General features: G+C 46.6%; 1 protein-coding gene across 6 annotated transcripts in view; it reads left to right on the top strand.

The window, feature by feature from the left end:
* The window catches only part of IFT122 (intraflagellar transport 122), a 73,404-nt gene that overhangs the window by 29,311 nt on the left and 19,049 nt on the right, over positions 1 to 25,044 (top strand). For all 6 annotated transcript variants that reach the window (XM_039231428.1, XM_039231426.1, XM_039231425.1 and 3 more), the window contains 9 exons: positions 1,651 to 1,842; positions 1,997 to 2,135; positions 3,316 to 3,518; positions 4,668 to 4,805; positions 6,376 to 6,540; positions 9,110 to 9,307; positions 14,007 to 14,147; positions 18,107 to 18,160; positions 21,243 to 21,404. In XM_039231428.1, the coding sequence (XP_039087359.1) occupies positions 1,651 to 1,842; positions 1,997 to 2,135; positions 3,316 to 3,518; positions 4,668 to 4,805; positions 6,376 to 6,540; positions 9,110 to 9,307; positions 14,007 to 14,147; positions 18,107 to 18,160; positions 21,243 to 21,404 (1,392 nt within the window). The remainder of the gene's footprint in view (positions 1 to 1,650; positions 1,843 to 1,996; positions 2,136 to 3,315; positions 3,519 to 4,667; positions 4,806 to 6,375; positions 6,541 to 9,109; positions 9,308 to 14,006; positions 14,148 to 18,106; positions 18,161 to 21,242; positions 21,405 to 25,044) is intronic.

Raw genomic sequence — 25,044 nt, 5'->3', positions numbered from 1 at the left:
GAATAGCACTTGTGAGGACATGGAGGTCTGAAAGAGCATGGTCTGCTTGGCAGACCTGTAAGATGTTTGTCTTGGCCAAGAGAGCTAAGCTCAGGAGCTTAACCTGATTCACTACCAAAACTGAAAGACAACTCACAGAACTGGAGAAAAATTTTACAAATTGTATATCTAATAAGGAACATGTATCTGGAATATACAAAGAATTCTTACAACTCAAAAAGACAACCCAATTAAAAACTGGAAAAAGAATCTGAATAGACATTTCTCCAAACGAGATATACATGTGGCCAAATAAGGACATGAAAAGGTCCTTAACATCATTAGACATCAGGGAAATGCAAATCAAAATCATACCCACTGGGATGGAAAAGTTGGAACCTTTACATACTATTGGTATGAATATAAAATGGTACAGTCACTTTGAAAATCCTGGTAATTCCTCAGAAGGTTAAACATAAAGTTACCAGCTGATCCAGCAATTCCACTCCTGGGTATATATATCCAAAAGAGATGAAAACATGTCTACATAGAAACTTGTACACAAATGTCCATAGCACCATTATTGATAATAGTCAAAAAGTACACATGGTCATCAACTGATGAATGGATCCGTGTAGTGGAATATTATTCAGCAGTGGACAAGAATGAAGTGCTGATACATGCTACAATATGGATGAATTTGTTATAAAAGGCCACAAATTGTGTGATCCCATTCATGTGAAATCTCCGAAGTAAGCAAATCTATAGACCAAGAAGGTAGGTTAGTGGTTGACAGGGAAGGGAAAGAAAGGACAGTTGAGATTGACAGCTACCAGGGATGTTTCTTTTTGGGGCGATAGAAATCTTCCGAATTAGTGACGATGTTTGCACAATTAATTGCACACTTTTTAAAATGTTTATTTACTTTGAGAGAAGGCACGCATGTGTGCGCGGCATACGTGTGCATGCACGTGCACGCGCACACACACACACACACACGCACGCACAGTGAATAAGCAGAGGAGGGGCAGAGAGAGGGAGAGAGAGAATCCCAAGCCAGCTTTGCGCTGACACAGGGAGCCTGAGCCAAAATCAAGAGTCAAATGCTCAACCGACTGAGCCACCTAGACGTTCCAATTATACACTTTAAATGGGTGAATTGTATGGTATATGAATTATACCACAGTAAGATTATTATAAAGAGAAGTATGATGGGTGTGGTTTCAGAATAGAGGATAGTTTTTTAAACCAGGTGAATTTAGCTTTGTGAAATACTTTTTAAAAAATTAAAAAAGAAGAAAGAACCTGAGGGGGACCATTGAAACCCTTGTAAAGGCTGTGTGCTGAGGAGGGCCTGTTGGAGAAAGACCAATGCCTGGGTCCAGATTGGCTAAGGAGCTAAGCCACACGCCTGGAGCAGCTAGTGGGCCTGGGCGAGGTACTGCCAAGCCAAGCAGTGGGGGATTCAGCTGTGTGGAGGGGAGGAGTAGGGTGTTCCAGGGGGGGCTGGACTGGGTTCCTGATGGAATCACACAGGAGTTAACGCTGGCCAGCTTGCCCTTGTCTTCTTGACTCCCCCCATTAAAATCATTAGGAAAAGCCCTTAATTGTTTTGTGAATAGTATGGATCCAGGAGTGGTTTTTCCCTTGGTGTGTGTTCTCTTTCCTCAGATTGGGAAGGATCGGTCACTGAACTTTGACCCCTGCTGCCTCAGCTACTTTACTAAAGGGGAGTACATTTTGCTGGGAGGGTCAGACAAGCAAGTATCCCTTTTCACCAAGGACGGAGTACGGCTTGGGACTGTGGGGGAGCAGAACTCCTGGGTGTGGACGTGTAAAGTGAAACCAGACTCCAACTACGTGGTAAGAAGAAGTCCATTCAGTTGGGCTGTTGCCTGAGTAGGCACAACATCAGCCATGGTTAGCCAGTCAGGTCCTTGACATTTGTTCCTGACAAATGGGAGGGCAGACTCTTTGTCCGGAGAGAGCTGGAATGGACAACTCTCTTTCCCCCCAGGTGGTAGGCTGCCAAGATGGCACCATTTCCTTCTACCAGCTTATTTTCAGTACTGTCCACGGGCTCTACAAGGACCGGTATGCCTACAGGGATAGCATGACTGATGTCATCGTGCAGCACCTGATCACCGAACAGAAAGGTAAAAGGCAGACTTCGGGAAGAGGTTGAGAGGACTGCTGAGAGGGCGAGTGAAGGGATAGGAAATGTCCCTCCTCGGTCCTTTGGAAACACATTGGATCCCTGGTTCTCGTTCTGCTTTTTTCCTGAGGATACGGGGAGGAGGTAGATGTCTTTGAGAATCTAAAGAAAGCAATAAACACTCTGTCTCAAAAAAAAACAAAACAACAAAGGCACAGACTCACACAGTTTTGCTGCTGCTAAATCCACGGGGGACACGGACTCCTTGACTAAGGGAGGGTAACGAATGGCACATCAGAGCCAGGGTGGCTGGGCTGCATCAGTCTTTGTGGGCCTGTGTCCTCGCTGGTGTGGATATACTGGAGTGCTTCTCTCTCTGCTTCATCTCCACTTGCCTCCTGGTAGGTCTTCACCCCAGAGGTAAGCAGGGATAGTGGGTCCCCACAGGCTTAGAAGATCTGGGTTCCAGGCCTAGCCCAGTCAGTCTGAACCTCAGCCTCCTCCACTGTCCACCCAGCAGTCATGCTGTTTAAATGGGCTAAGGATCCACTTATTTCAGGTGTATTCATATGCGGACGGGCTGGCCACAGCACACTGCCTGGTGCCTGTGTGTGTGGATGCACACTGAGGGTTGTCTTATGGATCAGCGAGCATCCTTTCGTTCCCATCTGGGAGCACCTCTGTTTGAAGATTCCAGTTGTGCTGGCGAGAGTATAGCTACTTGGGCAGTTCCCCAGCTTCCCTTACTGGGGACATTTTCTCCACCCAGTCTACAGTTAGAGTGTGAGAGCCTAGTGTGTACCAGAAACTACATGCAGTTCCCTGTTATTGAGGGTGGTGGGCAGGGAGTGGCCAGAGATGTGGGCATTCATTCAGATGGACTGCTTCTCATCAGGGGCTGTTAATGCTGTGCGGAGGAGTTTAAACTTATATTTGGTAAGTGATGGTAGTGCTAAGGATTTTACTTTCCATACTCAGGTGTGAGCTTTGGACCACAAAATATACGATTTTAGATCCTGGTGTTTAGTAGAGCTGATTGTATATATTAGACACTCAAAAAAGATTTTCTGATGAGAGTGTCTCCTTTAATTGCCAGTAACATTAAATGATAGCTTTTAATTTTTCTGCCTTCTACTTTACTTAAACTCATGCTGGAGCTGGATTTTTTTTTTCTTTGACAGTTCGGATTAAATGCAAAGAGCTTGTCAAGAAAATTGCCATCTACAAAAATCGATTAGCTATCCAACTGCCAGAGAAAATCCTCATCTATGAGTTATATTCAGATGACTCGTCAGACATGCATTACCGGGTGAAGGAGAAGATTGTCAAGAAGTTTGAATGCAACCTGCTGGTGGTTTGTGCTGACCACATCATCCTCTGCCAGGTGGGCACTGGGTTGGAAGAATTGGGCTGAACCTTCTTCATGCTTCCTCTAAGGATAGGGTACCCAACTCCTTGTTTTAAAGTTAGACAGTAGGAAACAAGTCCCTTTCCCTCAAACTCAGTAGCTGTTCATTGCTTTCATTTTAATGACATCTAGAGGAGTGGTCATGGGCCACAACTAGGAAAATACCTTTTTTATTGCAAAGCACTTTGTTATACTAGGATCATATATATTTTAATGACTTCAATCATATTACTTATAGAAATGATCAATTTTTTTGGTAAATACATATATATATTTCTTTGATATCTGTTAAACAACAAAAATATTTATGATATCAACTCAAAAATAGTAAAGGAAGTTTTACTTTTTGAGAGATTTTTTTTTCACAGAAAAAAAAATTTAGAGCTTCCTAGAAAATCTCTAAGTCAATGCCAAGAGAAGTTTGGAAAGACTTTGAGAAAAGGCCAGACCGGCATCTTTCTTAGAAGTAGAAGTAGATTTGGTTTCATAAAAGTAGGCCTGTTGGAAGTGATAAAGTTTAAGTTTAGCAATCACTGTATGTACAGGTACCTGGGTTGCTCTGTCAGTTAAGTGTCGGACTCTTGGTTTTGGCTCAGGTCATGATCTCACAACTTCATGGGTTCGAGCCCCGCATCGGGCTCTGTGCTGACAGTGTGGAGCCTGCTTGGGATTCTCTCTCTCTCTGCCTCCCTCTCTCCCTCTCTCTGTCTCTGTCTCTGTCTGTCTCTCTCTGCCCTTTCTCAACTCATGCTGTCTGTGTCTCTCTCAAAATAAATAAACTTAAAAAAACCACTATATACAATACAGTTGAAATTCCTCTTATGTCTAGAACTAAAAGAAGTTTAGAGGTGCAACAAGTTATAGGATAGATGTGGCAAAAAGCTGTGGTTTTGGATGCTGCCTTTGACTGTGGCTGCCTAGAGGTCTGCACAGAAGATGTGAGGCTGAGCTGGGCTCTGTGGTGAAGGCTTGTATGAAGGATTAATGAACAATGCCAGTCATGGCAACTAGATCCAACAGACACTGACTGTGTAGGTATTTTCATCCCTCACATGCAGGCCTCCTTGGGAGGGCTGGGAACACTTACTGTGTCGAGTATCCATGCAGAGCTGGTTTGCTTTCTAGGAGAAACGGCTGCAGTGCCTGTCCTTCAGTGGAGTGAAGGAACGAGAGTGGCAGATGGAGTCTCTCATTCGCTACATCAAGGTGATTGGTGGCCCTCCAGGAAGGGAAGGTCTGTTAGTAGGCCTGAAGAATGGACAGGTGAGTGTTCTCATGTGTCTCCCATCAGGCTGATTATCTGTATGCAGACACAGGGACCGGACTCATTATGACCCTGAGTTGGTTTCCTGGGGCAGGAAAAAGGGCGTCCCCCACCCCACATTTGCCATAGGCACATTGGAGGGCAACCCAGCTTTTCGTTTTTTGAGGACAGCTTCAGGCCAAAGACTTGTAGCATGCCACATTCTGGCAGCGTTGGCACTGCGGCCTCTGGGCTGCCTGTAGAGTGGATTAGTGGGTTTAAGGGCATCCAGAAGGTGGGAGATTTGTTAGAGGTGCAGTTTTCAGTGGCTTGGTAAGGAGGGAGGCAGAGCTCATTCTTAGGTCAGATCCCTATTAGGGCAATGGATGGATTAAGGCAGTGAGTTCTGCTTGTGTCTTAGAGAGTACTGGTCCTTAGGCTATTTATTATTACTAGAGGGTATAAGAAAAATGGGCCCTTTGCTTATATAGATGTGGAAAATCTAGGTTATACAAAGTTAAACAGATTTGTGTGTGTGTTCTTTGCTCAAAATAAGAAAAGTTCTAAGTGGGCTACATGGAAATTTGAAAGTGAAAATATAACTGCATTAGCCTGAGAGCCAAGCTGTCTGGCAGATGGCTTGTGGCTAAGGCTTATCAGGCCTTTCCTGGGGACAGAAGTCATGAAGTATGAATTAGTGGGGACTGCAGGGTAGCAATACCAAAGGGATGGAAAGTCTGCTTTCTCACAGTCAGCTGTCACTTCCATTGTGAGACCTGAGAACATGGATTTTGGGGGCAGGTCGACCTGGGGTCATGTTTGTGCTTAGCTGCTCACTAGCTGTGTGATCCTAGGCAGGTCACATTGCCTCTCTGAGGCTGAAGTTTTACAAATGAGGATAATGTTTCATGTTGCATAAGACTGTCAAAAATAGTCAGTAACTGGGGCGCCTGGGTGGCTCAGTCAGTTAAGCGTCCGACTTCGGCTCAGGTCATGATCTCGCAGTTCGTGGGTTCGAGTCCCACATCAGGCTCTGTGCTGACAGCTAGCTCAGAGCCTGGAGCCTGTTTCAGATTCTGTATCTCCTTTTCTCTCTGAACCTCCCTGCTCACGTCTCTCTCTCTGTCTCAGAAATAAATAAAACATTAAAAAAAATTTATTTTAAATAGTCAATAACTGATAGCTGTCTCATCCTTATAGTCATCATCATTATTTTGCTGTGGTTACACCAGATGTCTGGTCAGCGTTTAAAGTAGCTTCTTCCTGTGTTCGTTTGTGACTCAGATCTCCCAACTCTGCAGTTTGGGTAATGTTGTTAACAAATCCCCAGTTAAGCAGACATTCAAAAGGGTTTCTTGCATCTTGGGGCTTGTCATTACTTTGGCAACCTCTGATGAGCTGCACTTCTGGGCTCCTAAGGATAAGTCCCTGCCCCCTTCTTTTGATGAGTCCTTTTCTCTGCACAGGGCCTCTGTTGATGTTAGTGGGAGTTGTTCTTGTAGAACACATGGGATTCCAGTACCTGGCAGAGGCCCAGGGTCTTGTTGGCATGGTGACTCACACTTTTTTTTTTCTCTGATATTTTGCCAGATCCTAAAGATCTTTGTGGACAATCCCTTTGCCATCGTCCTGCTAAAGCAGGCCACAGCTGTGCGCTGCCTGGACATGAGTGCCTCCCGGAAGAAGCTGGCCGTGGTGGATGAAAATGACATGTGCCTGGTGTATGACATCCACACCAAGGAGTTGCTTTTTCAGGTGAAATCCCAGAGACTTTCCATGACTCGGTCCTTTGACTCCTCTTCTGGCTTCCCAGTTCCTGCAGGAGGTGCCCACGCTCCGGCTCCCTGGCAGGTCTCTGGGGGGAGTAGTGACATGTAGGGGTGTAGGCTTTGAGCAGGGGTGCAGAGCCCAAGAGGCCCCAAGGCACAGCCTGCCTCTCCCACACATGAGCTGTAGGGGCTTGGAAAGTCTCTTTGAGCTTTGTTTTCCTCACAGGTAAGATGAGCAAGTAACACTTTTCTTTCTGTGAACAGTAAAGGAGTAATAATAAATCTAAGTGGGGCATGTGATAGCGTCCCGGTGTGTTGTTTAATGAGATGATGATTCTTTTGCAAAAGGGCTTCTCACCTACTGGAGATCTGCTGGTGTCTCTGAGTGACCTAAGACATAGTAAAGAAATAGGACTAGTTTTGTCATCTGAAAGAAGGGAAGGGATGGGGGAAGCCCTCTCTTCTACTTATTTCACAAGGATGCTATAAGAGCCAGCAAAATGTGGACTGTTCCGGGGCGTCGGCATTGTTTACACACCATCTGATCCTGTGGCCGGTGGAAGTGTGTCACTGGAGAAGAGAGCCCAAAGGCTTCATGCCCCCACCTGGCTGGCTTTCTGCCAAACTCAGTGCCACTCTTTGCCTCTTTAGGGCTTTGTGAGAGGTCAGGGCCCGTTTGCCTGAAGCAAGCTCCTCCCAAAGTTGACTGGCTTCCTCAGCCACAACAAGTCTACCAGTGTTAATGGGCACATTGAGGTCCCCTTCTCAGGGATCTTTGTCCCTGGGAGCAGAATCAGCAGGGCAGAGGGGTATTGAAGTGTAGGGAGCTGCCTCAGTCAGTTAGAAGGGGCCACCTGGCTACTGCTAGCCCAGCGGCTCCAGTAGGTAACAACTCCCTTATATCACTGTGGAGGCAGAGTGGTTACGGGGAAAGGAGCATAGGCTTCGTCTTCAGACAGACCTGGGCTCCAGTCCTGCCCTCACCACTTACAATGTGATCCCAAGCAAGTTAGTGCAGTTCACTGAGCCTAAATTTCTCCTTTTCTCTAAATTAAACTTGTAATTGCCCCCTCACAGAATTGCTATAGTACTAAACAGACACCACAGTCTGTAGTTCAGTGCCTTACAAAACATGGCCCTAAATGTTACCTTTCCTCTTCCCAGCCTCACCACTACCTCCTGTAGGTAGGTTAGCAGGCCCCCAGTTGTGAATCTGTGCCTGAGCCTAGAGCCATACAGGAGTGGAAGGGCGTGTGTCCTTCCCCATCTCCACAGAAGTTTCTGTAGTAGCTAGGGAAGGTAATTCTCAGGCCTTGTCAGGAGACATAAGCATTCCCAGCTTTCTTTTTCTTCTCTCCACTACTCCTGCCTCCTGCAAATTAAAACAGCTATATTGTTTTTGCTCATTATAGAAGGAACCCATGCTCATTTAAAAGTTTCAGACATTGTAAAAGATTCTATGCAGAAAGGTCTGAACATCTGCTCCCTGGGGCTCCAGAGCTAAGTGGAAAACCCATAGGAGAGGGAGTACCTCCCAGGGCAACTCTGTTTCTACAGCATGAGAATTATAAATATATTTACAGAGACAATATATTATTTTCAAATGTAAAAATAACAGTTTTTTTCCTTATTATAAAAAACAATAGGTTTAACAATGGGTTAAAAGAGAATTTCAGGCAAACAACATAAAAAATTAAAAGCACCCATCCACCCACCCCAAAACAATCACTGTTAATACTTTGAAACATATCCTTTTATGTGTTTTTTTGTTTGTTTGTTTTATTTTTGTTTTTATTTAGTGAGTGAGGGAGCACACGCACACTGGGGAGGGGAAGAGGGAGAGGGAGATAGAGGATCTTAAGTAGGTGCCTCACTCAGTGTGGAGCCCAATGCAGGGCTCTATCTCATGACCACAAGATCATGAGCTTGAGGGTATGACCTGAGCTGAAGTCCAGAGTCAGGTGCTCAACCAGCTGAGCCACCCAGGCACCCTTGCTTGTTTGTTTTATTTTAGAGAGAGAGAGTGGATGCACATATGGGGGGAGAGGGAGAAAGAGGAGAGAGAACGAGAGCCCCAAGCAGGCTTCATGCTCAGCACAGAGCCTGACACAGGGCTCATTCCCATGACCCTGGGATCATGACATGAACTGAAATCAGGGGTCCGACGCTCAACTGACTGAGCCACCCAGGAGCCCTGGAACATATCCCTCTAAACCTTGTAGGTATAGCTGTGTATACTCATTCTCTAATAGAAATAAAGTCACTTTGCTCATTTTCTCACTATGTAATGATTAATATTTGGGATAATAATACTTTTTTTTAAAGTAATGCTGGTTTATTAAAAAAATTCCAACATAAACAAGTGCATAGAGGCCTAGAGGATTTTGCCTCTGTGCTTCTATGCTATTCTTTTGCTTCCCTTTTTCTCCCTTTCCCCCATCCCACTCTTAGCAATTTAGTGTGATTCAGGCTTTAAAAAGTGCCTAGCTGAATGCAGGAATGGTGGCAAAGGCCAGGGTGGTCGTCAAAGGATCCTTACTATTCCTGTCCCTCAGGAGCCAAATGCCAACAGCGTGGCCTGGAACACCCAGTGTGAGGACATGCTCTGCTTCTCGGGAGGAGGCTACCTCAACATCAAAGCCAGCAACTTCCCTGTGCACCAGCAGAAGCTACAGGGCTTTGTGGTTGGCTACCATGGCTCCAAGATCTTCTGCCTCCATGTCTTCTCCATGTCAGCCGTGGAGGTGCCACAGGTAACCGGGGTACTCGTCAGCTGTCGGCAGTGGCAGGGCACACAATCCACGGAGAGCCAGGCTACGCATTGGTGTGTCGGGTGGGGGGATGGGTGGTGAGGAGAGAGGGAAGAGAGAGGAGTTGCAGTTATGATGTCATGGAAGGTACTCTGGACTAGAACCTGAAACCCTGTCTCTGCCTTGTACAGCCTGTGTCTTTGGACAAACAGCTCCACCTCACTGAGCCTCCAGTCTTTCCTGTGTCCCCTTCTTGGTTGGGACAGGGAGGGGCATTCAGGGTCGTCTGTCTGCAGACAGAGGGTATTTCACTGAGGGCCGTGCATGGGGCAGAGGGATGCGAGCCAGCAAAGCTGGGAGTCCGCACAGATGCGTGAGCACAGTGGTGTGCGTGAGGGAGAAAGAATAGGGTCGGGTGCAGGGGTGGGACGCTGAGGTCTGTGAGCCAAAAAGGGACCAGGGGACTGTGCACGAGTCTCTCAAACTAGGGGGAGGGCACAACAGAAATGGGGACCTGGAGCCCCAAACAGAGGGGCAGGGATTGACAGCCCAAGTCTGGTCTGGCCTAATCCCAGCCGTCCAGGCTGTCTTGTCTGCTCTGCGAGGAAATCACCCATTGAAGAAATGCCATAAAATAGAGGCTTAGCTCTCAGAATCCCATCCTCAGGAGGGAATCACTCCTAAACATTTCAGAACATATCCACGCAGGCCTTTTCCATATGTATATGTAAATATGCAGAATATACAATTATAAGTATATAATTGTATATGGATGTTGTAAACAAAAGTTGAATCGACTGTAAATATTGTAAATCTGCTGTAAATATTGATGAAACCTCAGATTTACTATTCTTCCTTTACTGAATGTGGACCATAAAGGAGAGAGAGAGAGATTGTTAGTCATCTTCCTTTATCACTATCTTCCAATTTAACCTAACATTTACATATTGCCGACCCATCACTGGATGAATTATTGCCTGTCAACTAGCCACGTGGCTTTTTGTCTCAGCAGTCTACTGGAAACATGGCTCCACATCAATAAATGTACTTTTCTAGCATTTTAAAACTATTAAGGTGACTGTAGATCTTCTTATGGTTGTAAGAAATCGTACCGAGATCCCTTGTACACCTTGCCCGGTTTCCCCACTGGTAGCAGTCTGCAAAACCATAGTACACATGCATCTCCCACCACCAACCCATGAGATCTCTAATGTTGGGCTGCCCTTTTTTAATGTTTATTAATTTTGAAGAGGAGAGAGGGGGAGGGGCAGAGAGAGAGGGAGACCCAGACTCTGAAGCAGGCTCTAGGCTCCAGGCTGTCAGCACAGAGTCTGATACAAGGCTCCAGCTCACAAACTGTGAGATCATGACTGGAGCTGAAGTCGGATGCTCATGACTGAGGCACCCAGGCACCCCATGGGCTGCCCTTTTATTGTAATCCTTCCTGCCTCCCTGCTGTCCCCACCCCCACGTTGTTTTTAATGACTGCCTTTTGTCCTATCACATGGATGTTCCTTCCACAGCTTACTCAACCACTACCAACTGTTGGACATTTACACTGCTTACGGCTTTTTTGCTACTGTTGATAGCATCTTTCTTGCTAAGTCTTTGTGTCTATCCCAACTTAGCTCCTTAGTATGGATCCCTTGAAGTGAAACTGCTAGGTAAAAGGCCACATACATTTGAAGGATTTTTAGACACATTTCTGGATTGCCCTTCACAGAGACTGCATCACTCTGTGTTCCCTCCACACACACGTGCCCTACTCACTGTCCCCGGCTCAACTTCTGTTTTTGGGTGTGGGTGGAGAGCATCATAGCATTTTATTGAGGTGCTTCAGAAGATGGTCAAAGGGCTGGCAGGACAGTGAGATCCTATGTCCTCAGCCTGGCCAAGATCTCCCCACCTTTGTAGTCACCAAAAGCCTGGCTTGTCTTCTTATAAAGGGTGGGGCTGGAGTCCACTTCTTCCTCTAAGTTGAGGATACCCTTGCTACTCATTTTGCATAAATTATTAGGGTCTGACACAGAGCAGTTATTCAGTAAACATTAGTGGAATTCAGATCTGAGGAAAAGGAAAGAGAAAGAAAGGAAGGAGAGAGGTGGGTGGGAGTGGCAGCAGAGGAGGGGCAAGAACAGCCCTTACTGAACTGTTTCCTTATAGTCCTCATCTGCCCCCATCCCAGACCCATGCACCGCATCCACCAGAAACCCAGTCTTCCTTAATCATGCCAAACACATTATGTTGACTGAAAGTTTTTCTCCTAAGACTGCCATCCTGACCTCAAAGATAAATGCAGTTTGCTGCTCCCTGACTTTGGCTGCCAAAGAGGAGCCGAAGGGGCGGCCTGGGGCTTCCTCTGCCAAGCCCTTCAGATTCAGAAGTCAGTCTCCTCCCACCCCCACCCCCCACCCCCCACGGCTTCACCAAGGCCATCCTGCTGATGCAGCAGGTCAAAACTGCCAAGAGTTAGGAAAGGCAGCCTCAAGACAAAGGCTATTTATCTGTTGCTTCTGCCTTCAGCCATCCTGTGGTTTTGGCTTAGAAAGGAGGGAGAAAGCATCAGACCACTCTGGGGATTTCTGGTTTCCTTTCGAAATTTACATCATCTTGTGCAAGAACTGGTTTGGCAGGGCTGCCAAGTAGGGCGGCAAGCCCTTGTGAGGCTTCTTGGGGTGGGTGGTGACTTCATGCTTGGAATGCAACAGTGAGATAAAGTAGAACTCAGAGGGCATTTGTTTAGTTAGGATATTTTTAAAATTCCCACTCTCAGATTGTACCTCCCAAGCAAGCCCGAATGTTAATCATTTGTCGTCTCCTCGATCCTGATGTACCTGTTCTGTCCTCACAGGGTGTTCAACATGGTGAGAAGTTGTGCAGTTTAGGGGAGAGATCGCTGGCTTTGAGTTCTGACTTTGCTGCCTGAACCAGCCATAATCTTGAGCAACTCCTTTCACTCTTTGGGGCCTCACTTTCTATGCAGTGGGGTTAAAATACCAGTTTTATGGGTTTTGTCTGGCCCTATTGTTACTGTTATTAGCAATCTTAAAGTACAAAGGCTACAAAACAGAAGTAAATTGGAACAGAGGGTGCTCACTAAGGAGTTTAGAAGGAAAGCTCATTTTGCACAGGGAGTGTGAGAAAGCTTCCAGGAGGTAGTGACACTTGATCTGAGCCCTGAAAGGTCTGGGAACAGAGAGGAGCAGGGAGCGTGTTTCAAACAGAAAGGTAGAGGTGGGAACACGCCTGGAGAGTTGGGGAGACGGTGAGGAGCTGGTGCTGAGAAAATACAGCGGACGTACTGAGTGTGTCTCGTTTGCCCGTAGTAGTCTGTGAGCTGGGCGGGGCATCTAAACAGAAGTTAATTAGTTTACCCAAAAAGCACCTAGCTAGGATGTGACTGAGCCAGGCCTGGCTTCTGGCTCGGCTACTCCCCTGTCCATACCCCATTACTCCTCTAAAGAAGGGAAAGGTAGCTGGATGGTATGGTAGAAAAGGTGAGCACTCCTAAACGGCCACATCTTGCTGTCAGAGGGCAGAATGGCTTAAAAAGAAAAAAAAAAAAAAACAAAACAAAAACCCCACCAACTTTCAACTCTAAAGCTAAAAAAATGAGGCAGGGAAGTTCAAAGATAAAGGCCCCAAATGGAGAAAACAGCTCTTCCAGCTCCACATTTGAGAACCATTAGCATGAGGTACCAGCTGATTGATGTCTACTGCCCCAGAGAGATTCAGTTCCCTTCAGCATACTGGCTTAAAACAAGGGCAGGGCCTTCATTACTTAGGACGCCAGACTCAGCTCAGACCTGTTCTCGTGTGCACTCAGACCTGTTCTCGTGTGCACACACATTCATGTACCCCACATCCAAGAGCCGGGCACGTGTCTTCCTTGTGCCACGTGTGTGTCCTGACTATAGTCAGAGCATGATAATAACCTGCAACATAGACCTGTTGGGACAGATCCAAAAGCGCTGTGTAAACCTAGAAAGAGAAATTATTAGGAACTATTCACCGGTATCACAGTGAGGCAGCCCTGTCTGGGAGGAGGGATGGCAGGAAGGTTCCCAGCCTTCCTGGGCAACATGGAGCGAATCACTTACCTTTCTCGGGTAAGCTGGTTTCTTGTAAGAGACCATTTCAGACCCCTTCCTCACAGTAACATTGTACCTTCCTCCAGCAAGCATAGACCAAAGACCTGCTGAGGGAGGTAAGTACAGCCCTAACAGTGCCCTCAGGTTGTGCCCAGACCTGTGGAGGAGAGGGGCTTGTCATTACAACACAACTGAGATCTGGATAAAGGGCAAGAAAGCTCAGACTCCTTTCCTTGAGGAGGTCATTTTAACAGGGCCCTCAAAGCCAAACAGGCACTTTGCCCATGGGTGAGAAGGAACAAGGGCATTCTAGGTGAGGGTGATACCTTGTGGTAAAACAGACCTGGACCTTGGGGAAAGCTAGTGGTGGAGGGAAGGACAAACAAGAAGTTTGTGCTGCTGAACGCAATGGTTTGGCTATGAAAGGGAGTGACAAATGGAAGGCACATGGGTGGCATGGGGTGAGAAGGGTACTGATTAATCTTTATAGTATTGCTCTATAGGCATTTGTAATTAAGTCAGTGCACACATCTGGAGTCAGGCTTTGTATGGATCTGATTCTTTCCATTGCTCTCAAAATAGCCTTCTTTCCTTTTGATGAAATCTTGCAGTCTGCTCCAATGTACCAGTACCTGGATAGGAAAATGTTCAAAGAAGCCTACCAGATTGCTTGCTTGGGTGTGACGGACACTGACTGGCGTGAGCTGGCCATGGAAGCTTTAGAAGGATTAGAGTTTGAAACAGCAAAGAAGGTAAGCATCTAGTCAGCATGAGCTGGAATCTGGCCCTTGGAGCGTCCCTTGAGGAGACAGAAGTGAGTCCAGGTAATATACAGAGAGGCAGCTGCGTACAGTAGTGAGCTCTGGAGATAGGCTGACCTGTGTGCAGATCTCAGCTCAGCTATCTCCTGACTGAGTCTGGGCAGGTAACTCATTTCGAGGGTTGCTTACTTATAAAATTAGAGTGGTGACTGGCCTCATCCTCACAAAGTTCTAAGGGTCTAATGTGACAATGTCTGTAAGGCCTGATACAGGAGAAACATCTGATAGAGTCTAGCTGTCACTTTTATTAGCTATCTTTTATGTAAAGCCCCTAGCTGAAAGTTGGGAACAAAAATAGGGACATACTAAATTTTTTTTTTTTTAATTTTGGAGAGAGTACACATTATTGGGGGAGGGACAGAGAGAGAGAGAGAAAGAGAGAGAGAGAATCTTAAGCAGACTTCACAGTCAGCGTGGAGCCCAGTGCAGGGCTTGATCCCATGACCCTGGGATGACGACCTGGGTCTGAAATCAAGCTGAAATCAAGAGTTGGATGCTCAACCAGCTGAGCCCCCCAGGCCTCCCAAGGGTAATTTTTATTATTGGTGTAAGCACTTATTGGTATTAGCCATTTATCACACAGTGCTATTTTTCTTGGTATTCTGCTAAGTATGGTTGAAACTCTCTGGTTCTGACAGCAGTGTCACTCCCTACATACCTTCATGGCCTTGATTCATGGTGCCATTTACTGGCTAGTATATTAAAACTACAGAAACTGGCTGACAACATCTGACCCCTTTGTACACATCAGAAAAAGCCCAGCTCTGTCTGAATTGGGTTTTCATCTGGAACCTGATGTAGAGGGAAGGAATGGCCTTCAATTCCCTTTCCCCTACTCCTCCCTTCCCTCTTTATCTTCCCATAGCCAATTAATCAAATACTAATTTGTCCATATTACTGAGCATGCGGGGAAGGAATTACAGGAATATGTGATGCCCGCCCTGCACTGGGCCCAGACTCTAGGCATGAAAGGAGAGAGGATCTGAGGCCAAATACCAGCTCTGCTCTATGTAGACTAGACCCTGTGCTGGCCGCTTCTCTCAGAGGCTCCATCCTCCCATGTGTGTGGTGGGCATGGCGAATACACTAACTGCCCTGCCCTCCTGACACGGGGTCAGTAGGCTTGACCACCACATTGTAAAAGGGCTTCTAGAACTAGCAGTGGTTGTACAAATACTAGCTATTATAAAAACAAGTAAAATTGCTGTTATTTAATTATATTATGTTTTTAGATCTACTGAGTGTCAGAAAACTTGTAATAGAGGAGGGCTTTAAGAATTCAAAGGCAGGAGGAAACATTCTCATGGAGGGAGCTTCCTTCTCCTGTCCCCCATCCCCACCTCTCTTCCCCCCAACCCTCCTTCCAAAATGCCAAGAGGGATGAAGAATAACAAAGTATTCCTAGACTATGTTTTGTTTTCAGCCTGGAATGAAACTTAATTTTTTTAAATGTTTATTTATTTTGGGGGGGAAAGCAAGCACGTGCATGCATGTAAGTGGGGGAGGGGCAGAGAGAAAGGGAGATGTGGAATCCAAAGCAGGCTCCAGGCTCTGAGCTGTCAGCACAGAGCCTGACGTTGGGCTTGAACTCATGAACCACGAGATCATGACCTTAATTATGGCAAAGTGGGACTCCTAACTGACTGAGCCACCCAGGCCCCCCTAGCCTGGAATGAAATTTAAAGCTTCCTTATAGATTGTCATCTCCTCACACCCAAGAAATAAACACCTACCTCATTTTAGTTCAGCCAGCACTGCCTAGCATGGGGTTAGGTGCTCAGCAAATGTTTAAATGGATCAAAACAAAACTGGAATGACCCTTCATTTGTTTAACAGTAACCCCAAGCTTGTATTCCCCAAACACTCCCTAGAAATGGAAATTATTAAAGCCACAAGATTTTGACCATAGACTCGAGCTTGATCTTTTTATACAAATCCCAAATCCCCAGCCTTTCTTTTTCTGCTTTGCCAAGTCACTCAGGCAAACAAGAGGTGGAGGGTGGCGCTGGAGATAAACCAGTGTCCTCACTAGATGGCAGAGGAGAGCTGCTTAGCACCCAGGACCGCGGCCTCGAGCAGAACTGCAGATGCAGTTCCCTGTTCCCATACTTCCCTCTGCTGAGGTTAGTCACGGGCCTTGTGACCCTGACCACTCAGACCAGGGCACCCCTGACGCTACAGAATGTATTAGGGTCGAAGGAACTTGGAAGCAGATTTCTCAGGGTGGTAAATCCTAGAATCCTAGCAGAGCAGAACTAGAAAGACATCGCTCATTTGCCCCTTTCCATAAGGCAGACTTGGGAGCCTAGAGGCAGGGAAGAAGTTCAGGGCCCCCCAGCCAGAAAGTCTCAGGTAGGACTGGGACCTGGAATGCTCCCTCTTTCCTCTCTGCCTCTTTGTAGACATCCTAGGTTTTCCCCTTTCCTATTGCTTCCAGGAAGCCCTGATCCGCAAGATAGCTTATAAGACCTCCAGCGAGGAACACAAGTATTCTTGGTGCTCCTTTGCACATGTGATGCCTGCTTTACCCTGTCAAAGAATTCCTCTTCAGGAATGCCCATTTGCCAGGTTCCTACTTTGTGTTACTCTTCCTAATCCTGCCTCCTGCCACTGCCCCTGCTCAGACAGTGAATCTGTTTTCTCCAGAGTATCTAGTTCATACTTGCATAGCTCCTAGCTCACAGAGATTTAATGATCTGCTTAATCTGCCTGCCTCTCCTTTCAGAGTGTGGGCCCATGAACTGGGGAGGGATAGAGGTCATATTCACCTCGGGATCCTCACTCCCTGACAGGATGTGTAGCTCTGCAGGATGAAAAGATGAAGTCACATTGTGGTCATCCGCGAGGCAGCCAAAGGCCGGATGACTTGCTCATTTCCCCAAGTCTTTTTAGGACAGAGGATGTCATGCAGCGAAATAGAGGTTGCAAGTGGTCAGGGCGGTTCTTCTGCATTTTCATATTCAAAGGACTCCTGGGCCTGCTGTCCTGTCTAGGGCTGTCTCAGCCCATTTCACATGGGACAGTGTAAAGCAGCACACCTGGGTAGAAATGTTGACAGCAAAGCCAGCTGAAGATCAACCTGACATGGTGGGTTAGGTTCCTCTCTAAACCCCTTGCAGAATCAGAAGACAGCAAAAGAAACTTACCTAACACTAATCTTCCTGAGGAAGGCTGCCTAGAAACATCTAGCAGCCTATGGGTTAAAGTCTCTGGGTTTACTGTGAATCTAAGGCAAGAGCTCCACTTTTAGGATTTACATAAGAGTTTGCCTTCCAGGGACTTGGAGTGATTTATTCCCTAACCTCCCCCTTCCTTCTAGAAACCATCTTTATTCCTTCTTAACTTTCTCCTCCTCCTCCTCCTCCTCCTCCTCCTCCTCCTCCTCCTCCACCTCCTCCTCCATGCCAGTACTGTGGGCTCTTGGTGCCCTGTGTTTATGCACTGTTGGTCAGCTTAGCTGTCTCCCACTTTCCGTCCCAGTCACCAAGACGTATAGCAGTCTCTCCTCAGTCAGTACATCTTCCCCACTCCCACTCCAGTGCCCCTGCCTCAAGAGTATCAGACCGCCCTGTTCTTCCCTTTTGCATAGAGATTCCCCCAAGCGGGCACCATCACAGACTGCAGTATCATAGTTTTGTTTTACCTAATCCCAAAGTGATTGATGCAACCGGGACTTCTTTGCTGTTCTTTGTGTGAACTAATCCCAGGGATAAAGCTGTGCCTCACTGGGTGGTATAACCCTCCTGAACACATGGCGATTAATCAATGCTTGCTTCTTTTCCCTCCTTACTGGCTCAGTTTCTAAAGCTTGACTTCCCACCCCCAGCCAATCACCCACTTTTGAAGCTCAGAAAGCAGCTGATTTCATTCTTTTATTTCTTCCCCTGTAGGCCTTCACCAGAGTACAAGACCTCCGATATTTAGAGCTCATCAACAGCATTGAGGTAAAAGACAAAATGTTCTTCCTTCTCAGGGAAGCACAGACTCTCAGTCAATGGCTTATAGGGAACTCTTCTAGCAGGCGAGAGCCTTAAGGGTACACAAACAGAGCCTACTGATGTCTGGGCATTTGGACCACAGCCTTGGTCTGGGGGGACAGAATCCCATGGGGGCAGGGAGACAGCACATAGGAGCAAGGAATGCCATCTGTCACTTGGTAGTGGGTTAAGGCAGGTGGTTCCTAATCTCTCTGAGCTTTGTCTTCTGTGAAATGGGTTAATTTCCCCGGGTTGCTAGGAGGATTAAATAGGTTCTTAGTAACTGGTTTTCATCCTTGTAGTGGTTGTTAGGTGGTTCCCATCCTGTAGGGCTCAAAAATGTGCCAGTATAGGAGGCGTTTCCCAAATGCACATGAGCTACACCCCATCCGCAGCAATGGGACCTGGGGAGGGAGCCATGTGGACTGGGGTGGGCTAAAGAGGCTTGTTCTATGGGTACCATTTGCTGGGTAACAGTAAGACAATACTCTGAATTCCTGTGACTGTCTGTAAAAAGGCATACATATTTTTCTCCTGAACAGATTTATTGTGAGGCTAGGGGAATGTGAGATACATTTGAATTCCCATATGGAAGCAGTGAGGAAATCAGCAAATGTCTTGTCCCTGCGATTCAACTCAGCATAATAAACACTTGTTGTGGGCCAAGCCTTGTGTCGAGCCCCACGGGCAGAGAGCTGAGTGGAAGAGAGGCCTGCAGGAGCTCACAGACTGCTAGGCCTAATGGTAGTTGCCACTTGTTGAAGTGGCTGCTCTGTGCCCCATGCACCATCAGTGGGTACATTACAGCCGGGCCTTGAACAACACGGGTTTGAACTGCATTGGTTCACTTACAGGTGGATTTTTTTTTTTTTCAGTACAGAAACTGTTAATGTATTTTCCTTATGATTTTCTTAATGACATTTTCTCCAGCTTACTTTACCGTAAGAAGACAGTATATGATACATGCAACCTATAAAGTATGTGTTAATCAACTATTTATGTTGTGAATAAGGCATCCAGTCAACAGGAGACTAACTACTATTAGTAGTTAAAATTTGGAGAGGCAAAAATTATACCTCAGTTTTCAACTGCGAGGGAGTCAGTGCCCCTAACACCCATGTTGCTCAAGGGTCAACTGCATTTTAAACCCTCACAATGACTTGATGAAGCAGATATTGTTCTTATCCCTGTTTGGTAAATAATGAAACTAAGGCTCAGAAAGCCTGTGTCACATCCCCAAGGGTCCATAGGCAAAAGCTTGGTTAGAGTTCAAAGCCAGTTCTAATCTCCAAGCTCAAGCTATCTTTACTTGCAGCCCAGCTGCCATCTACTTGCTTCTGCTGTCTGCTCTCTGCAGCCCCGCCCCCAGCACCGCTGCCCCAGCACTGCCATAAGGAGCGTGCTTACCTACGTGGTGAAGGGTTCGCTCAGGGCCATCTACTCGAAATGCCCAGTGCTGCTTTCTCTCAGAGGCTGGCATCTGGGGTCATCAACTTGACATAAGCCCATGGGACATGTTCTTCATGCACAGGTGGCTGACCTCTATGAGGACCACTTCTCACCATGTACCATGTCTTACTGCCTCTTCTGGTGTGCTGTGAGCTGGCCAGGTGGTTACACTTGTAAGAAATGCCTCTTAGAAAAGAGTAAATTGCCTTCAAGCGATGATCCATTTTAGCTGCGCTGAGGCCTTAGTAGCTGCTTCTGGGCATTCGGCTTTATTCCAGAGAACTGAGGTTCCTTGCTAGGCTCCTTTAGGATAGGGGAGACGAAACCGTACTGATAACAGGAGGAAGACAATCTGCCTGTATGGCTATGTACATACCGAGTATATGGAAATCATTTTTTATTGATCATGGTGATCAATAAAATTCCTAAATTCCATGCCTTGGTAAGAAATACATATATAATTTTAATCTCACTGCAAGATTTTGATACACTCCATATAGTTAGGAGTTAGTTTATTTGATTCATTAGCCTAAACTACACATAGTTTAGCTAATTTTTTTTTTCATTTTTGGGTGTTTGTTGGGGTTGGCTTTTTTTTTTTTTTTTTGGTTTTTAAAAATTATTTCTGTCAGTGGGGAAGCATGCATGTTGCCTCCAGCTGTTAAAAGTTTCACCAGCTTGTCTGGGAGTTTAATTCAATGTCTCATCTTCCTCCACTGTGATACACTTGCTAGAAAACAAGCAAAAAGAAACTGATGCGGATGAGAGCTTGGGTGCTATTGAGTGTTTACAAATACTTGAGCTGTAGACTAATGAATGTTCCCTAACACCAGAGGAATATGCCAGTTAGTCTTTTCATCCTCAGTGCTGCTGTCTGTGTGTCTGCTCATGCAGGTCTGTTATTGGGGACTGTTACTTGTTTCCCAGAGTGCTATTATGTGGTACAGAGAGCATCTGGAGTCAGACAGACTGAGTCCGAATGCCAGTTCGGTATGACCCTGACCTGCCCCTCTTCTGAATCTCGGCTTTTATCCGTGTGACCCTTGGGTGGTACCACTCACCTGTGGGTCCCGTCAGTACCTAGCGGACGCTCAGCTTGTGGCACTGCTCACCTTCTCTTTAGAGACAGGGACATATGAAGACTCATTATCCCATTTTGTCGTCTGCTTCTTGAGAAGAGACCCTGGGCTTTCCCCTTGTCTGCATCATCCCGAGTCACAGCTCAAGCCAAACCAGGCCTGGGGACTTGGGAGATCCTGAGAGCTTGGGGGCCACCAGAGAGTAGGTAATACACACCATCTTAACTACCCAGTTGTTTCCTTGGAAAATTATACAAGAAAGCAGCCTGAGGAATTTCCATTAAACAAACAAAAGATTTGCATTACTTTTGATCTTCACTCATCTGGGGAAAAAATTCTGCTTTTGTTGTCAAGCATTCCCACCAGAAACCTAGGGGAGAGACACAACAGCCCAGGAGCCAAGTGGAGGTTCCAGTAGAAAGGCCCAGGGGCTTAACTTGAAATAGCAACATCTAACCTTTGTAAAGGCTGCTTCCTGCCATGGCTGCAGAGGCTATTTCCTGTGCTTCTAATTTTTCCAGGAGAGGAAGAAGCGGGGAGAGACCAACAATGACCTGTTTCTGGCAGATGTGTTTTCCTACCAGGGGAAGTTCCATGAAGCCGCCAAACTGTACAAGAGGAGTGGGCATGAGAACCTCGCACTCGAAATGTATGCTGACCTCCGCATGTTTGAGTATGCCAAGGTAATCCAGCCGCGTGCTAGGCCCAGGCTACTGCATGGGCCGCACCAGTGTTCTGCTGCTGGGGTGCCCAAGCTCTTTACCCTGAGAGATGTTATAGATGGGAAACAGGAACCGCCTTATTAGAAAGGGTTTGGGCAAATTGGCAAAGGAGCCATCAACGGCCTCTGGTTCAGGCTGACCTAAAACTGGCCTTTCAGGCTGACATCAAAGGGACAAGAGTATGACTGTTCAAACCTTTGTCAGTGCCAGAGCTGTCTGAACCAGCACGGTCCCTTCATTAAGTGTTCAGGGTTTCAGGTTTTTCTCCCACACATTCTCTTAAACCTTTGTAGAAGCCACCAAAAACCCACGTCCTCAGGCATGAGCTGGTCTACTATTTTCATACAGGACGATGTGGTTCACTTCAGCCAAGGTTTCCCAAGTGTCTGCCCTCTGATTGGTACTGGGCTTTCCACTAGGCTTTGGAGACACGATACCAGAGTCCCTGCCCTCCAGTACAGAGTGCCTCCTGTTACCCCAAGGATGTATCTGTATAGGTGATGGTAGAGATTTCCTCTTGCGTTTGTAGATCCTCCGTTTTGGTTTTAGTCTCTAGTTGGTCTGGGTACATGACAGGAGTCTTCCCAGAGCAGGCTCCCGATGGCTTGTGTGAGAACGATTCCCCGAGGGAGCCCCAGCCATCAAGACATTTGTAGTTGAGCCTAATGCAAGGTGAAAAGAGCCTTGGGTGCGTAGAGCAACCAGGTTCTTCCTTCCGCAGAGATGCTTTTGTTAACCTGCCTTTCCCGGTACTGTCAGAAGAGGCTTCAGAATGTTATTAAGTGAGTCATCAGCCACAACCAATTAGTGGCTATTAATGGTAATTATCTAGCTCACAAGTTCAAGATGGAAAATCCTCCCCATTTTTTTCCTCCTTTTCTGTTCCCAAAGATGGCTATGCTCTTTTATCTTCCACCTGTGAGATCCCGGGGCTGAAGATTGCATCTCAGTCACTGTGATGAGGCTCAGGGGTTTCAATATCTGAATGAGCACCTGGGTCCCGGCCCATCTCCTCACCTTGCTGCTTCCTTGACTCCATCCCTCAGAAGCGCGTGCTTGAGGTTCCCTCACTTTGCCCTCTTCTACTTCTTTTTACCCTCTCCTTATACTGCCTCCACACACATATGATTGAACACCGCATTCATACTGAGAAGAACTAAATCAGTGCATCATGTTCTGGGGATAACAACATTTAACCCAAGGACAAAACCTTAACTAAAGGACTGAATCCCTAGGAGTGGAATTTAGGCTTTAGGAACAGTGTGGTGTGGTTGTTCTTCAGAACCAGCCAGCAGCCTCTCCTGAAACTTCTAGAGCCTCCCAGGAGGCAACCCTGTGCCCGCCTTGGCATCTAGAGAGCCGGCCAGAGTTCTGGCTCTTCCTGTGGGTGACCTGGGGAAAGCCTCTTCACTTTGTTGAGCCTCCATTTTCTTCCCAGCTCAGTTCTGAGAATTGCACAAAATAATGTATGAGGAAGCCTTTTGTAAAGGCCAAACTATAGAGAGGCTGGGAAAATATGAGGAGCCAAGCATAACCACAGAGTGGCTGTTCTTTAGGCCTCTCCCCAGCTGCCCACTCCTCTCCCTGCGCCGAGGCTCCTCCTCACCCCTCGGGTGGGCCTTGCACACCACAGGCTTCCATCCAGAAGTGCAGCCCACTTACACACGCCGTCTGGTCTGCTCTCTATGAAGGTAAATATTCTGGGGGTTGTTTTGGTTTTAGTTTTTGATTGCAATTCCAAGTAAGTTGGTTCTGTTTCAATCCCCCCCACCCCCCACCCCCTGCCAATAGTCTGACTTTGAGGAAATGTGTACGTACACATTATGTTGGGGGTGGGGTGGGGGAAATACAGTGCTTATTAACATAGCATGTTTTTGTTTACTTGAAAATTGCTTCCCAAGATTCAATCTGGTTTTTGGAAAATTTTTAAATTACATTCCCACGTACAAATAAATTGTATGCTTTCCGGGTAAGTGACATGTTTATATGGTGATAAAGGGAATTATAATGCTCTTAACTCTTGTTATCAAAATCACCAAGCATGAGAACACTGTTTAGTCTCATTCATCACTCAGCACAGTCTCCTTCTGTCCACTCCAGGACACAGTCTTTGCCGTGGCCCCAGATAACATGGAAATTAGCTACATGGAACCAAAGGGCCTTTGAAAACCCAGTTTGCTGAGCCTTGGAGGAACCATTCAGACTCAGCTTCAGTTATGTCAGAGCTCCTGGAGCTGGGCTGTTGGGCTAGAGGTGGCTCCCCCAAGCATGTGAGCTATGTGCCTGGCTGGTCTCCTTGTTGAAGATCCAGATTCATGGCTTGCTCACGGCCTCTGACCCTTCTCACTGTAGACAACCTGAGTCCACGGAGCACTCACTTTGAAGGATATTTCTGTTCTCTTATGGTGCCTATTTTCTCCAGTTGCTAACTTCATCTAACCAACCAGGTTAGCAAGTTTCTGACTTTGCACTGGCACAAAGGATATGCATTGTAGTAGCTGCCAGGAGTAAAGGCTGTGTCTGTAACGGCCCAAACTAGGCATCTTCAGACAGTCAGTGACTGCTCTCCAAGCTCCTTTCCCTGTGTGAACTCCAGAGAGACCAGATGCCAGCAAGATGGGCTTGTCTTTTCTTGGATCCCCAGCATCAGGGTAAATGATGCCCTTTCCTGCCTTACAACAGTTGGTTGTCTTAGGCCAATCTAATGTATTATTTTAGGGGCTACACAATTACCCTGAAAGCAAATGGAAAAAAAGAGAGCTAATTGTTCAAGTGGGTTTTTAGCATACATTGACTGTACTTTCCTGACAAATGAGTGCTAATCATGGGGAAAAGGAGTGCTTTTTTTATACTTTATGAGGCTGACACAGCGCACTCTCTGCAGGGTACATTATTCCGAAGACAAACCGCTTCTTACTAGTAATGCAGATCTAGGCTCTAAGCACTTTTAATTTCCCTTTTTCAAAAGCCCCACCTTTAAAAATGTCAGCGCCAAAGCTCCTCAACTCTGGCAAACTCCCACGCATGCATTTGGGGGTAACTATATCCTTAAAAGAGGTGATTTTCTGAGGCTGTTTCTCATGCATTCTAGGGCCAACCCTGGGAAGCTGGGCATAGAGCTTCAGAAGCCTCCTGTTGTGGTAGAAGGACATCTCTTCCTTCCTGGGTTCTCTCTAGACCTCTTCCCCGACCCTGACCCCTCCGTCTGCACCTCCCCACCCCCCACCCCCGCCGAGGCCTCCTGCTGTCCCTGTCCCTACAGACCTGATATCCAGAACAGAGCCTTATCTGCCATGGCACATAACTGAGGAAAAATACCTAACTTAGATACCCTAAGTTCAGGCAACAGAGCGTGAGCAGAATCAGAAAACAGATGCAAACAGTACTTCTAGTGTGGTGTGGGAGCTGAGGAGCGGGCAGACGGGCTCCCCTAGAACTCTGTATGTCATTTTGTCTAAGTTTATGGGACTAGGTGCTTAGCCTCCCTCTGAGGCACATGGTATCACCCCTATTCTCTGAATAAAGATCCTAGATCTGAATATTTGAAATTAGGCAACCAGGTTGTAGAGTCACATATAGGAATAGTCAGTCGCATGTGTAG

Source organism: Hyaena hyaena, unplaced genomic scaffold (genome assembly GCF_003009895.1).
Source record: "Hyaena hyaena isolate Hyena2069 unplaced genomic scaffold, ASM300989v1 scaffold_56, whole genome shotgun sequence".
In the NCBI taxonomy this organism is placed as follows: domain Eukaryota; kingdom Metazoa; phylum Chordata; class Mammalia; order Carnivora; family Hyaenidae; genus Hyaena; species Hyaena hyaena.
The sequence above is the reverse complement of the archived record's forward strand: the minus strand, read 5'-3'. Positions and strand labels throughout refer to the sequence as shown.